Source organism: Podarcis filfolensis (assembly GCF_964270895.1).
Source record: "Podarcis filfolensis genome assembly, chromosome: 5".
In the NCBI taxonomy this organism is placed as follows: Eukaryota; Metazoa; Chordata; class Lepidosauria; order Squamata; family Lacertidae; genus Podarcis; species Podarcis filfolensis.
The window spans coordinates 14,850,013-14,866,350 of record NC_139608.1 but is presented as its reverse complement, the minus strand read 5'-3'; the positions used below and the strand labels follow the sequence as shown (position 1 = coordinate 14,866,350).

Genomic DNA, 16,338 nt, shown 5'->3' with positions numbered 1-16,338 from the left:
TCCTTTCTGTTCTGAACAGAGGAGAGATGAGGAGAGCTTCTATCTGTGAGTGAGTAATGTGGTGACTGATGTTAAGGGGCCTTTTTCCTATTGATTTTTTTGGGGGGGATGACTGCCTACACCTTTTCCGTGGTTCTGTCTCTTTTTCTGCTCTTCCGGACGTGGCAGCCATTTTGTGTTACACTGTGGCCCCCAGAGTGGCCATTTTGTGACGGGCAAACCGCATCACTCCCTCAAAATTCCGTATGTGTCCGCTGGCCCCCTGAAATATACTCGGAGTCAAGAGTGGATTTCATGCTCTTTATTCAGCTCATAGTGGTGAGGAGGAATGGAAATTCCCCCAGAATGTCTGCTTTATATACATTCTTTACATAATGGGCCCCACGTGATTGGCTAATTCCGGGATTCTCCTGTAGGCCAATCAGGTTGCGGATTCACTTCCACCTGGAGCTGGATTGGGTGGCTCTTGTGGACCAACCAGACTGCTGCATTCTGGATCCTATTGTTCTAGGACCAATCAGACTGCTGCATTTTGGATCCTATTCAACTCAGTACATAACACCCCCCAAAAAGTTGCAGATCCCTGGATTATTACTTCTGAACTGAATCTCTAAGAAAATGAGAATTAAAAACTAATGCTAAATGGATTGAGACTATAAGCAACTGAAAAAGTCTCCCTTTCAATGTAGTTCTTTTCTCTTTATTCCTTTTCAGGCTAATCTGTCATAGGAACATAGGAAGCCCCTTTATGGTGCCAGACCAATGGGCCATTAGCTCCGTGTTGTTGACATTGATTGGCAGCGGCTCACCAGGATCTCGCAGGGGTCTTTCCCAGCCCTACCTAGAGATGCCAGGGATTGACAGAGAACGCTCTCTTTTGTAACTGGCTTTTCTAACTGCTCTTAACAGACTTTAACTGCATTGGAACGCTCCTGTCAATCGCAAGCAGTTCACTGCCAATGCTAGGGCATTACACATCCAAGTCATTTTTCGATGAGAAATTAAACGACTGACGTTTTTAAGATAACTGCAGTCAAGGATGGTGGGGTTCCAAAAATGAAATATCAAGAATTGGAATTTCATAGTATTTAAAGAATTGCCATAAGCTAGGCAGTTTGCTAGACTACAAAATGAGAGGGCAGAACTCTTATTTAGATAAATAAGCCCGAAGCATAGGCATTGCTTGGCAGGGGGTTGGACTCGATGGCCCTTGTGGTCTCTTCCAACTCTATGATTCTATGATTTAAAAGAATGGAAGATAGTCCAACATTTCTAGATAATCAGCTGAAGAAAAGTCTCAGATGAAAGTGTAAAAATATTTTTTTTAAGTACTTCCAACTGTTGTCAGATATACTTTTTCTTTCCCTTCCATCTATTACCCTTTTTAATTATTTCACTTCTCCCACATGCCTTTGCTGGCCCTTTTACACCAATGAATCTCCTTCCCGAACCTTGTTAGCACTACGTTTACACAGAGGTAATACCGTAAAATGTCCCTCAGACCAGATGTTTGTTTGGCAGCTGTAAATTTGTTTTGCTTGTGTGGCAGGAGACATGTATATAGGATAAAATCAAATGCAGAATTACAATAATGTTTCCATCAGTGCAAGGATTTCTGATTGTGCAACAGAACATCTCTCCTTCCCCCACATCTGTTCTAAGGGTTCCTCCAACCCCCCCCCCCCGAGCCTATTTCAGAAGGGTACAGGGCATGTGGGGAGAAAGTCCAACTGTACAAGCAGAAATCTTTGCACTGATGGGACTCCTTAGTAGGATATGTCCTACAGAATCTACTTTTTACTAGATGTTGACAAAATTCCACCAGGTGCCAATCACAAATCCTGAAATGGGATGGTAGACACCAAATCGTTTCCATTGACCTTTGCAATCCATGGAACAGGTTTGGTGGTGGTTGTTGTTGTTTAGTCGTGTCCGACTCTTTGTGACCCCATGGACCAGAGCACGCCAGGCACTCCTGTCTTTCACTGCCTCCCGCAGTTTGGTCAAACTCATGCTGGTAGCTTCAAGAACACTGTCCAACCATCTCGTCCTCTGTCGTCCCCTTCTCCTTGTGCCCTCCATCTTTCCCAACATCAGGGTCCTTCCCAGGGAGTCTTCTCTTCTCATGAGGTGGCCAAAGTATTGGAGCCTCAGCTTCACGATCTGTCCTTCCAGTGAGCACTCAGGGCTGATTTCCTTCAGAATTGAGAGGTTTGATCTTCTTGCAGTCCATGGGACTCTCAAGAGTCTCCTCCAGCACCATAATTCAAAAGCATCAATTCTTCAGCGATCAGCCTTTTTTCTGGTCCAGCTCTCACTTCCATACATCACTACTGGGAAAACTATAGCTTTTACTATATGGACCTTTGTTGGCAAAGTGATGTCTGTACTTTTTAAGATGCTGTCTAGGTTTTTGACTACAGGTTTGGTAGTCACCCTAAAAGCAGGGAAAGGCTGGAACTCAGTGGTAGAGCACCTGCTTTGCATGAAGAAGGTCTCCGGTTCAATCCGTAGCATCTCCAGGTAAGACAGGGAATATCCTCTATCTGAAACTGTGGAGAACTCTGCTGCCAATCAGTGTAGACAATACCAAGCCAAATGGCCCAACAGTCTGACACTTCCCTATGTTCCTAAATCACACAATGTGGATCAATAATCACATCCCGCATTTGACAAAACAACACAAGAAACAATTAGGTTTCCAGTCGGCTTTTAACAGTTAGGATTACATGGTAATTAAGGTTTAAATAAAACGAGGCAGAAGTTTTCTCTTAAAAAGGGGCTAACACATCTGCATTATCTTTTTTCCCTGCCAAGAAGAAATGAACTGCTATCTTCTTTTGCTTCTGAATAAATTTAGAAGCTTTCTGAAAAGATAAGTAAGTAATGGCAGACAGAAGAGAAAAACAAAACTATTACAAAGCGGCTTTTGTATATCTCCTCCATCACATGGAGTGTTTTTGCGTGGTATTAACTGTATTATTCGGCAGATTATGAAGCCAGCTCTGTTTGGCTAAAGAAACCAGAAGCATTTCTGTCCAGTATGTGTAGACTTTGGAATTTCCTCTTTGTAGCCAGTCATCAGAGGTTTTGCGTTTATTATCTTAAGCCAAAGTATGACAGGATCCAATCTGTATGCCTTTTTTGATGACAATTTACTTTGTTTGAAAAAGAAAGGATGGCAGTTGCATTAATATGAAGCAGTTGCATTAATCGTATTGGACTATTATACCCAATAAGTTATATCTCAAGTGTATCTCACGACAACAAATTATGAAAACTACCTAAAATTAAACATCTCCGTATATGAAGCTTATTTGAACATTAGGGACAATAGGACCATACTGACCTCATCCTGTGTTAACAAATTCTAACATACATCAAGTGCCATATTTCCACCAAGAAAGATATGGTAGGTTTCTCAAATCCAGCCACAAACTTAAGCTTTGGCTGGCATCAAGTGATGGAGTCACAAGAAGACCCACAATTGATACCCAATGAAGTAAATCTCCCCACAATTCCCATTTGCCAATATGAAAATCATAATTATGGGAATCATGCGCACCTTCCAATGACATGCCTATGGAGCCGGGTGGACACTGCCTCAACTATTATTCCCCAAACTGGCAAAGCTGAAACAGTCCTTTAGTTGTTACACTCTTCTGGATCCAAGGAAATGTTTTGTTTCAAGCAAGGGTCAGAACACTACGTCTTTCAACCAGGCAGGCATCAGCACTGGTGCATTTACGGCAGCTTGTTAATCAAATTAGCTGGGCTAGATATGTTAATATAAGGCAAAAGGGACAGGAGTTTAATGTCAACCCTGCTGCAGCCAAGGTGAGCTCTAAAATGAGCTTCTCTAAGCTGTGCTTGATCATGTTCAGCCTGAGTTTCTCTCTATCTGCATGCAAGTCATTTTTCTTGCAGCTTATCTCATGGGAAACTTGTTCAACTGCTTAGCGAGAGGGCACCTAGAGGGAGGGATGGGTGAATCTATCAGTTTCAGGGTGTCTCCGTTTCTCATTTTTCCAATCCGAAGTCCAGTTCTGCACATTACCATGTCAGCTTGCAATTTTTTAAGAAAATGAAAGTCCTCCTAAATATCCATCAGTATTCTTGTGCATGTCTTTCATAATATACACATCTGTGTGCAATTTTGCATAAAATACTCATTTTTTGCAAAGTGATTTCCCTTAATGTAATGCCTTTTATTTTTCACTTATATATGCATTTTTATGCACACTTTAACCAAGTACGTGCATTTTTTGTGCATGTTAATTGGCTGGAAAACTACACTGCAAAATTCAGAGAAGTGTAAACGTAAAAGGACGGCTGTGCTGCAGTCAAAGTATTGTTTCAGGAAGTGCAAATTATGTGCGTTCGCCTTTAAATGTGAACTGAAACAAATTTCTACAGTCCTTACCTGGGAGCAACAGTGTCAAGAAATTGGGACAGGGCTCTTCATCCCACTGGTTAAGTGGCAAAGTGACCAGAAAACCTGTAAACACAGTCAACTCTACTGATTCTAGGATGGGATGTTGAAGCTCTTGGTGATGCTTCCAGTGCCCTCCTTCTCAAACACTGGCAAAGCAGGCAAAAGTACACTGCTGTGCTTGAGAAAAGAGGAAATTATTAAACTCACGCTTCTTCTTTTGCTCTCTTCCTCTATTTCAACAGTATTGTTGCTTTCCATGAGCCTAAAATTCACACTGTCCATTTGCTATCTATGTATAACCTTTCTCCCTTGCTTCTCCCTATCACTAAAGCTCTGCCTTCTGGTACCCATCTGGCTCCTTCTGTTGGTCTGTTTTAAATGTCTGATAAAAAAACCTGAGCTCAGTCTGGTATTCTGAAACAGAACTCCTGGCTGGTGATTTTCCTCCATTCCTCTTCCCTTGTTTATCTAGCTACTTACATAGATCGTAAGCCTAAAGGCAAGGCCTGCATCTCCTGCCCCTCCCCTTCTTCTTCAAACACTGTGCTCACACCCTATTCTGGAAGTAATAATTATTTTTAAAAGGACCTGGGAAAAGGTGTCTAGCCCTGCACTGCTGGCTCGGGTCTAGAAGGATGCCTGAAATGCACGATGCCTGAAATCCAGAATTTTAATGACAATGACAAATCCCTAATGAATATCAAGTTCACTTTCCAGTGACTGACTGCCTTATGGACTGCTCATCTCTCCAGACTTTTTTTCAGAATAGAAAATTTAACAAGGAATCAATCTGGCGCTGGCAAAGCAGTCTGCCTTCACTGACAAGCTTTTGACAGGCTTCACTCACTCAGAAAACTGCCTCTGCTGTCTGCCTGTAAGTGAACAAGTTTATGAGAGGGTGATTTCAACCAGAGATTTTAGAAGCCAGCTGCTTAGGAAAAGTGGGTGGCCTTTGGTCCTCTTCAAAACAGCAGAACCATGGAAATCAGCATTCAATGCACCTGCATATTTTCAATGCATTTTAGCTGCTGATTAAATTACTGTGCATCCTAACATTACCTTTCCTCCAAACAGCTTGGGGGGCATGCATGGTTGCCCCTCCTTTTTTATTCTCACAACAAGCCTGTAAAGTAGATGGTGACATTTAAGATCTGCTTTCCTCCCCCCACCTCCCACCCCCAAAATAAAAGCAGCCAGGCTTCATTCACGAGCCAAGAGACTAAGGGCTGTGTGTGCACGCACATTAGTTTTAGGGTTTCATGTCTGCCGTTTGAAACCTACCTTGAGAATCATTTGATCGAAAAGTGGATGTAAATCTTCAAATTAAATGCATACAATATTGTTTAAATGCATGGATAATGTCACATGTAGTTTGGCCCTGAAATGTTGCACTTCTCTGAACTGACCATTAACTTAACTTGCACACTGTGTTTTCATTAGGAACGTTTTCTCAGGATTGGCTGGGTGAGATTCAAACCAGGATTCTTTGGCTTGTGCAGTGATGCCCTTTGTGGCGAGCCATGGATGCAGGAGCAAGAATAGGTAGCATGGTCCTTTTGAGTCCAAGCATGCTGCATCCTGTGACGTTAACATATATCAGAGAGTGCTGGAGGGGAAATAGTTAAATAGGTTGCACAGACAGGACCCAGGGGGGTGGAGTCAGTGGGTCTATAAAACTAGTTCTGGGAGGAGTTTGTTGGGAGTTGTGGGTGGCTAGTTGGTTGGATTTCGTGGGTTGGCTGGTTGGGAAAGGCAGTTGGTAATAGAGAGATAGTTAGGGACGTGGGTTCTTGAGTGTGGGGAGGTAGAAGAGATAGAGAGAGGAAAATAAGACTAAGAAAGTAAATTGCAACAACGTTTGGAATGCTGTAAAAGTTTTGTTTGTGTCTGAAATAAAATACACTCTTTATTAATTGAAGAGCTGACTGAGACTAAGTGATTTACTGGGGAGGACCTGGTTGGAGGCAGCGGATTAGTGGTGTACGGGTCAATAGTCCGTGAGACGACCGGGGGCTCTGTACGAACGCCACACATCCCACCCAGGTAGGTCATCTGTTAGACCTAGACTTTTTATAAATGCTTCTGGGTTAAGCCTGGGGTTTTGCTTGGATCAACAACCAGATTCTAGCCTTGCTTACACAGCTCTGTCATCTTGCTCCAGGTACCTGCCTGTCACCTAGGCTCTCTTGCCTATCTTCTCTGCTTTCCAGTCTGCCAGCTTCCTTAACAGCTTTCCTGCCTTCATCCTGGTTTTAACTTCCCTTCAGATAGTCTTCCCTATAATAGCTTCTAGGCTGATCCATCTGTGGAACTTCCTCAGAACATCATTCAACTCCAGTCTCAATCCTGCAGGACTGGAACTTCCTCTCCCCCTGCGCAAAACTACTACGATTCAGCATTAGCAACCAAGGATATATTAGGCAACATCATCTTTTAAGATACCTTGAAGTCGTAAGTGGCATCAGGGTTTTCGTCACAGGCTATAACCTCGGGGGCCATCCAGTATGGAGTTCCGATGAATGTATTTCTTCTGCCAACTGTTCTGTCAAGCTGAGCACTGACTCCGAAATCCACTGGGAATCAAAGCAATGACAACAGGAGAGCTTTAATGAGGCATAAACATGGCTTGATTTATGCGAGGCAATGAAAGGACATACAAGTCATGTTAAATGACAAGAGGATGGTGCCCCCCGCCATGAACTAGGCAAAGTTCATGGGGAGCGCCATTCATTTTGAAGATCAGAGCACTCCCTTCCTTTAAAAAGGACTGGAGCCCAAGGAAAGTTCAACCCACAGAATGTTCTCCCCTGTATTCAGTGGGTTTTGGACTCAAGTCATTGCGGGCCACTTGCTTGAGAGTTGATCTTCAAGCTGAGCTTTCTGACCTTTGTTGTGGGCTCATAAGGGCTCCACATCTATCTTCAGCTGAGGTCATATCTAGAGCTAAGGCTTTTGAGTTCTTCTTGGCCTAACGCAATCAGGAAAAATGTCCACTCAGACACTGCTTAGTCCCCAATGCTGCTCTGAGTGTTCCAGTGTTCCTAGACCAGCAGCCTACAGGCACTAATCACCTTTTAGCCAAATATCTAAACAGTGTCACTTTACTTTTAAGTGATTTTCATGGTGAGCTCTTTCAGCTGTACAGCACAAGTTGAGTTGGACTAGACCGGCAAAAGGAATGCTGCTAGCCTCTCCCAATTATTTTCCACTCCTGCTTCTCCCTGGCCACATCCCCTCAAGGACCAGCTGAAACCGAGGTCTCGAGCTCGTTAAACAAGCGGATCTTTGTAGCCAGAGTTGTTTACATGCTGATCCCCTGCCCAAGTCCACATAGTTCCTCGGGGACTTGAAAAGAAGGACAGTTGATTTGCATGGAAATGATTTGCAGGGCTGGAGAGTAGGAAAGTGTTTCTAAGAGAGGCAGGGACAGCTGCGAGGGATTAATAGCCATCTTGAGTGGGGTTTAAAAAAGAAAAGAAAAAGCTAAACCTTGACCACTGATATCCCTAGCCAGAATCTCTTCATTTTACAAATTCTTAGCAGAAGCTGCCAATTATTTTTTTCCAGGGTTTACTCTGTGACCGTTAAGAAACTTATAATAAGGAAAGTCACAGTTTTTAGCTCTCATCGCCTGCTTATGGTTCCACATGGTTCTGCATTCCAAAACGCGATCATGGCATGCAGATTCCTGGACCTTCTTTTCAAATTCCTTACAGGCCAGTGCTTAGCTCTACTTCTTAGAGGAGCTCTTGACTTTGGTATTAACAACCGAGTCCTTCTAAGGTGAGGACCAGCTAAGACTTTTCAGAAAAGCCTGATTCCACGCTTCCCTGCAATTTCCCACTGGTTGGGAGGGGTGGTTATTCTTACCTAGTTTAACTTCTGCGTTTTCTGTCAGCAAAACGTTTTGTCCTTTAATATCTCGATGGATTACTTTATGTTGGTGGAGATGGCTTAAACCCTAGAGGAGTCAAAAAAGAGAAAGTTATCATTACATTTCTACTTTCGTTTAGCTATACAGTGGTGCCCCGCAAAACGAATGCCTCGCAAGACGGAAAACCCGCTAGACGAAAGGGTTTTCCGTTTTGGAGGTGCTTCGCAAAACGAATTTCCTATGGGCTTGCTTCGCAAGACGAAAATGTCTTGCGAGTTCCTGCGGGGTTTTTTTTTCCTTCCCCCCCCCTTTTTCCCAAGCCGCTAAGCCGCTTAACAGCTGTCGATGTACAGTGGTGCCTCGCAAGACGAAAAAACCGCAAGACGAAGAGACTTGCGGAACGGATTCTTTTCGTCTTGCGAGGCACCACTGTACATCGACAGCTGGGGTCAAACGCAAGCCTACATTACAAGGGGGTGGGCAAATATCACATTAGGGGATGGAGTCGAAGTGGTCCCCCAAAATGCCATTTAGTTATTTGTTACTTTTCATGTCTACAGGTGTTTTGCCAATAACCTAACCTTCCCCCCCTCTCCCTTTACAGAGATTTTTAAGCTTCCTTGAATTGGCTGGGAGCAGCTTCAGTCAGCTATCAGTCAGACCATCCTATTTTCCCAGAGTGCATCAGCTGGAATAATGTTGCATCATGACATACCATTGGTTCCAAACAGTGCTTTTTTCCTTTAAAAATGTTCAGGGGTACTCTCATTTTCCTACTCATATTGAAATACTGCCCCTCAATGAGGCCAAACTTAGATTCACAAAATGTTTAGGGGTATGCGTACCCCTGTGTCCGTCCCCCCAAAAGTACTGGTTCTAGATACAGTGGTACCTCGGGTTAAGTACTTAATTCGTTCCGGAGGTCCGTTCTTAACCTGAAACTGTTCTTAACCTGAAGCACCACTTTAGCTAATGGGGCCTCCTGCTGCCGCTGCGCCACCGGAGCACAATTTCTGTTCTTATCCTGAAGCAAAGTTCTTAACCTGAGGTAATATTTCTGGGTTAGCGGAGTCTGTAACCTGAAGCGTATGTAACCTGAAGCGTATGTAACCCGAGGTACCACTGTATACTGCTTGCAGGGGAGGCAAAATGGGGTGGGAGATGGGTAACTGTTTCTAGCCACACAACAAATCCATTGTTTCTATGAGGGGAAATGCAATCAAATTTTAGCTACTTTTCAAGGAAGCCACTCTGATCTAACAACAAACACTTGCTTCTTCTTGCTAGTTTCAGCATCAATAAACTGCAATTCCAGATTCTATGATGTATTGATGAAATAAATGCTCAGGGAAGTGAGGAGAAACCTGCCACAGCCACACAAATTACTACGTAGCTTGAACGCGACCCTAATCTAATCATAGCTCATATTAAAAGCTTGTCTTGAGAGCTAGAAGTAAAATAGCTTGCCTTTGTACCTTTTTATTAGGTCATTAATTCTTCTCATTTTTCGTAGGCTCCATTTTTATTTCACACATCCACGTTGGAATGTTTAAAAAATAATATCCACCTAAATTCCAATTCTAGTAAAGTATGGTTTGCTTTCATGGCTATATACATATCTACTTTAGATTTCACATTAGCATTCATATGTTCAAAATGAAAAAATATTTTCACTGTCTACTCGCAGCATTTATGAGTCGTTTTATTCGTATTTCACCAGGGCTGCATTTTTGAAAAATAGGGATGCAGAAATCTGGCTGTGCTGTTACCTAAGAGGTTTCCCTGTAATTTATTCTCTGGATTCTAGGGTTAAATTTGTGCTCTTTAACAGCATGTGAGCCTACGAGGACACCTTATAAAAAAAATCAGAACACTGGTCTGTCTAAGCCAGGGGTCAGCAAACTTTTCCAGCAGGGTGCCAGTCCACTGTCCCTCAGACCTTGTGGGGGGCCAGACTATATTTTGAAAAAAAGAAGAAGAAATGAATGAATTCCTATGCCCCACAAATAACCCAGAGATGCATTTTAAATAAAAGCACACATTCTACTCATGGAAAAACATCCTGATTTCTGGACCGTCCGCAGGCTGGATTTAGAAGGCAATTGGGCTGCATCCGGCCTCCGGGCCTTAGGTTGCCTAACCATGGACTAGAGAACCCTTGTGGTCCCTTCCAACTCTATGATTCTGTGTTTCTCCAAGTCTACTTCCGCCTGTTCTGGCTAACAGCAGCTTTGCAAGGTTTCAGTCCGAGACCTTTGCTATTCCCACTTGGGACCTCATATAGCCACACAAACATGCTTCTTGAACATGCAACAAATGGCAATTTGGGTTTTCTGCAAAATGTAGTTTGCTCCGATTCAGCAGTAAAGAGCGGGTTTTCATGGGGAAAGATCTGGAGCAAAAAAAGAGAGAGAGAGAGTGCTTGGACACAGGGCTTTAAAGCACTGACCGTGCCTGGAAAGTGAGTAGGAAAAGGTGGATAAGCCCTAAGCTTTTCAGTCTTGACTCCTTATAAAGTACATATATGGTATGATCTGATTCAAGGTACAGGTATGTTGCATGGGTTGTTCGCTGTTTTGCAAACCATTTCTTTTTAATGTTTTGTTTTGACGAGGCCCATAAAGGCTCTGCATTTTCTTCAGGGACAATTACAAATAGAGCAAGGTAAGAAGACCCAAAAGTCTCCTTATTAGTATATAGGATTTAACTGCACTGCCTCTTAACTCTGAAGAATGCTGGTTGGGAATATTTACTGTATTCCTAGATTGCACACCGCTATTTTTAAAAGCCTTCTGCTGATTAGGAGTGAGGAGGGGATGAAAACCTTTTTCTACACAAATGTTCTCAAATTAACTTCTCTTGGGATCCAAGCCTCACTGGGGGATTTCTCCTCCCCCCAAGCAGTCCCCACACCCCAGCGGACATTGCTCATAAGCTCTCTGCAACCTCTGAGAGAGGATTTTCGGGGCCAGTTCGGATACAGAACTGATAAATATACAAAGGAGGGTAGAGTATACACTCTCGCAAACACAAAGTGCCCTGGGTGGGGAGATAAGGCACAAAGCTGTGAAAATAATGAATTTAATCAACAATATTGATTAAGCGAGCCAGTCTCTTAAAGACAATTCAGGGTCCCTAAACTGCTGGAAGCTGGCAATAAATACAGCATTTACTGTTTTGTGGTGTCAGAGGGAGAAAGGTGTGAAATTCGTTGTAAGGTGCCAAGGGTAATTCTTTTGGAGGGAAACAGTTGTTTGTTATTTTATTTTATTTATTTATAAATATTACTATTATATTATATTATATTATATTAATATTTACATCATAACAACTACAATAATATCACCCACAAGGGAAAAGCAACCACCTCCCTTTTTAAGCAGAGATTTGTCTTTTTGTTCACTTTGTTTATAGCAGTGGTCATTACATGTTGCACCGAAGAGATGCACCTTTCGGTTTGATATCCAGGAGGCAGCAGAGGCTAGGTTTACCATGCCACTCATTCCTTGGAAACCTCCTGTTTAGATTACTGCAATGCATACGTCTGTAAAGATGGCCGAGAGGCATTTAATTCTCCCATATATTTCTCCCCATTTCCTCAGATCCAAGAAAGATGCCGCACACCATCATTCAAATCAGATGAGATTTGCTAGCATGAGGGACAGGGCCTTCTTCGTGAAGGCCCAACCCACACTGTGGAACACCTTGCCAAGGGATGCTCCTCACATCATCTCCCTAAAAGTATTTGGCCAAACATCATTTAAACTCTTTTGGCAAGTGGCGTTCACCACTGCTCTTCTATTTTGATTATTTAATTTGACTGTCTGTTTTAATGCTGAATCATGTAAATGACATGAATGTAATACCCAGTTTTTGCATCATGCCCTGTGCTGTTTTAGGTCAGAGTTTGTGCTGCCGCTGTTTACCTATTTGGGTTTTATATCCATTGTTGTAGCTGAGCATTATGCCATGCCTTAGTTGCCATGCATCGTTTTGGATACTTATGGGCCAAGAGGAGGTTCATAAATATTACAGATTTAAAGAATAATAAATAATAGACAGAATCACTTGTGATTTTTCCTCAGGAAAATCCATCTCTATGGTCCATTCACGATGGAGTCTCCTGAAGCACTATCACTGGTGGTAAAAAAAACACAGGAAGGAGAGATATCCATCTCTCACCCAACCTCTCTCTCTCTGTGGCACTCTTGGTTTATGAACAGACTGATATTATATCCTCAGAGTCCTGCGCAGTCAGAAACCTGATCCTGTCCTGCTGATTTCTGTTATCTAAATCCATGTAAGACAAGAGTGAACGGTTTCTGTTATCTGAGAGCAGCTTTGTTCCTTTTGCCCGGGGATCGCATCCACAAGGGGGGGGACTGCATAGTCTTCTGACGGCCTTCACAACTTGAAACCCACCAAAGCAAACACAGCTTCCGGGTTTTGTTACAGGCTTCCTGACATGCCTGGCGGGTCACAGTCTATGCAAGCCTGGTCTAGCTGAGCCCCCTGCATAACCTGGGACCACCATGGGTTGAAATAACACAGTGCATTCTATTAAATGGTGGGCTCTTTGCCAACAGAATCCCAGGCCCTATGGTAAAAGTAACATAGACACTGGGTTTGGAACACATGCAAGCTACGATTCAATGGCTTGGCCTCAACTACCCAATTATAATAATAATTTATTATTTATACCCCGCCCATCAGGCTGGGTTTCCTCAGCCACTCCAGGCGGCTCCCAACAGATTAATAATAATAATAATAATAATAATAATAATAAAGTGATAAAACATCAAAAATTTAAAACTTCACTAAACAGGGTGTCTTCTAAAAGTCAGATAGTTGTTTATTTCCTTGGCATCTGATGGAAGGGCGTTCCACACGGCGGGCACCACTACCGAGAAGGCCCTCTGCCTGGTTCCCTGTAACCTCACTTCTCTCAGGGAGGGAACCGCCAGAAGGCCCTCGGTGCTGGACCTCAGTGTCCGGGCTAAACGATGGGGGTGGAGACGCTCCTTCAGGTATACCGGGCTGAGTCCATTTAGGGCTTTAAATGTCAGCACCAACATTTTGAATTGTGCTTGGAAACGTACTGGGAGCCAATGTAGGTCTTTCAGTACCGGTGTTATATGGTCTCGGCAGCCACACCCAGTTACCAGTCTAGCTGCCGCATTTTGGATTAGTTGTAGTTTCCAGGTCACCTTCAAAGGTATGGTGAGAATGTCAAGAAGCACCCTTCGGGTTTATATGCTCCTCTCTCTCCTTCATCCCCTTTTCGATGAGCATTCCACATTCCCTCTGAGTTCCGGAGATAGCTATGGCTTAGAATAACCTTGCATCACATTTTCACTTAACTGTAATTAGCAAACAAACCCACTTCTGATCATGGCTTTAAATTGTTCCTTGGTGCTAATTACCGTTTAGCGAATATGTTGGTGCAGATGCAAACCTAACTGTAGGCACAATCAGAACAGAAAAAGGAATGAGGGATGTTATTGTGAGACATGAGGTATAGGGGGAAGAAAGTCCACATGGGGGTTCCCAAACTTTAGGTTCAGAGACAGAGTATAGTTATGTCATAAGTCATAAGATCAGGTAATTTCCCTGTGCATCACACTGAGGCTTTGCAAACTGTGGGAGCTCCTGATTCAAAACAGAACTCACTTTACACATTATTATGGTGACACACGTCCCCAGATGCCTGCATTATCAGCCAACTGAAAAGATGGAGTTAGCTCATCTTTCGACATCCAAAAGATGAGGCACTGGTGGAATGGTTCAACAGTCAGAACATGACTCACTGCTTGCGGACTATTTTAGGAAACTGACTTTCCAAGCTTGTAAATTTAAACCCTAGCCTGGGTAACTGTGGCTTCCTGAGACAGAAATGAGAAAAGTCAATACAATAGCTGATTAGCCGCAACGTCACTTGCCTTTCCTATCAAGTTGCTAAAGGACTGCAGCTGGGGGTGTTTACTGTAAATGAGCAAGTGCTTTGTCACCACCAGATACCAAGTGCTATTTGGGGAGTGTTTAGATCCCATTTTCATTTTCAGGGTGAACATTGCGCTGCTTCCTCTCTTACTACTGACTTAACCCTCTATGGAGCTAAAAGCATATTAGAAGCATCCACATTTGAGTCACGTGGATCACTCATGCACTCAAGTGAAGCATTTTAGTGTTTTGCTAGCTTGAGACTGCTAAGCATCTGTGACTGTGTTTTCATTATTGCTGATCTCACATGATGTTTGTCCTTGCAGAGTTGGGGCATTACCTGATTGATCCAACTGCAATGTGAAAACACTATGTAGATTAGGTGGATAAGGACTAAGTAACCTTTGGGCGGCAGCTGCTGTCTTCAAGGGTAAAGGAGTCACATATCCCAAGCTATAGAAGGAATTATTACAGTGAAGAGTTTCAACTTGCTATTTTAATAGCACAACCCTCCCCAAGCTGGTGTTTATCTGCTTAACGTGAATTGTGCCTTGGTTTGATTTGACTTTAAACAGGTTTGCTCCTTGGAGAAGGTTCCACCGCAAGACCTAGCCTGAGGACCACTTCAACCCATAGGTTATGTTCACACATAATGCTAATGGACCTAGGGATGTGGTGATGAAGGCAAATCACCCCAAACATCACCACACATGACCACGTGCAAGTGTGATTGACTGGGGATTTCTAATGCAGTATTTTTATTTAACAGATTTCCCGCAGTAAGAAGAAATCTGAATTAAATGTAATTTTGATGACTCCATTGTCACGCAGATGGTATGAAAAACCCACATATATGAACAGCACAACTTCCACAATAAATTGCCATTTGAAATGCCCTAAAAATGCATTTTCTCTTTCCCCCCATTTTTTCTAAAAAGAAATTGAATATAATTTAGACACACCTTTGTTCCTATTAATATTAAAGAGGGAATTTTTTTTCCTATGAAAGAAAGAACAGGCTTAAAAGTTGAGGGAGAAAGAAAGGCAACTGACCCTCACTCATTCATTATACATCATATCTAAGTGACTATGAATCATTTATACCTACAGGCACCTACAAACTTCTCTTATGACTATCCACAAAACCTCAGGAGCCATCTTCCAGATTATGTCTCTTTTCTAAGCATTAAAAACCAGAGCAGGGACTTGGCACAGGGAGAATGTTGGTTCCATGCAAACTATGGTTTGCAAATCAGGAACTAGCTTTCGGATTCTGCACTCTCCCTGTTCCTCAATCGCTTTTCCAGGGCAGGTTCCCACTCCTTGCTGGAACCATGGTTTAGTGTTACATCCTCAAAGAAACTAACCTTGCTTAACACTAGCCAAGACTGCTGTCTTAAACAAAATATGAAATTATCAGTACAGAGGTGATGCTAAACCACGGTTAAGTCTGTGAGTGAGAAGGGAAGAGCGGTAATTTCTGCTCGAGAGAGACAGCAGGCATTCCCAATCCTGGTGAAGGGACAGGATACCCAAATCCTGTCTGTGAAATCACCCCAGGCCTCAAAACTGTCCTGAATTCCCTTTCTCTCTCCTAAAATCCACAGCTACAGCTTTTCTGTGGATTCTCACAAGATGCTGTTCCATAGGCAAAATGTTACTTTTAAAGGTCAATGAATAGACTCTGTCAATGCCAAGAATACTCAGGCCTGGTAATATTAAGGAATATTGAGTGATGTTGGATTGAAATTAAGTGGTTACTAGCTGTAATGGTACAAAAGAATATGAAAAAATAGTTCTTTTTTCTTTGTATATAAGTAAAAGTATAAGTTACAATAATTTAAGAAGATGGATAGAAAATAAGGGGTTTTTAGCTGTAATGCTATGAGATAAGGATTTGCTGGATGAACAATTTGAACTGGAATACAAGAAGGGGAGGCATGAGGAGGTCAGGGAAATATGTTACTGAAAAATAAGTTATGAAATTTATGTGTTTTTATTATTTTTTCTTTTTAATTTTTTCCCTCTTTGTTTGTATAAAATGGAAAACTCTAATAAATATCTTATAAAAAAAAAGAAGAATACTCAG

The 16,338-nt window shown here is 42.5% G+C and overlaps 1 protein-coding gene across 10 annotated transcripts in view; it reads right to left on the bottom strand.

Moving 5' to 3' along the window:
* The window catches only part of TNIK (TRAF2 and NCK interacting kinase), a 291,700-nt gene that overhangs the window by 102,177 nt on the left and 173,185 nt on the right, over positions 1 to 16,338 (bottom strand). For 9 of the 10 annotated variants that reach the window (XR_014547950.1, XM_083613076.1, XM_083613082.1 and 6 more), the window contains 2 exons: positions 8,306 to 8,396; positions 6,878 to 7,008 (listed from right to left, as the gene is read on the bottom strand). Coding sequence is in view for 8 of the 10 variants with exons in the window: in XM_083613076.1 (XP_083469202.1) it covers positions 6,878 to 7,008; positions 8,306 to 8,396 (222 nt within the window). In the remaining 2 variants the exon portion in view is untranslated. Of the gene's footprint in view, positions 1 to 122; positions 221 to 6,877; positions 7,009 to 8,305; positions 8,397 to 16,338 lie in introns of those variants that run through there. The other variant, XM_083613077.1, reaches the window with a different exon arrangement.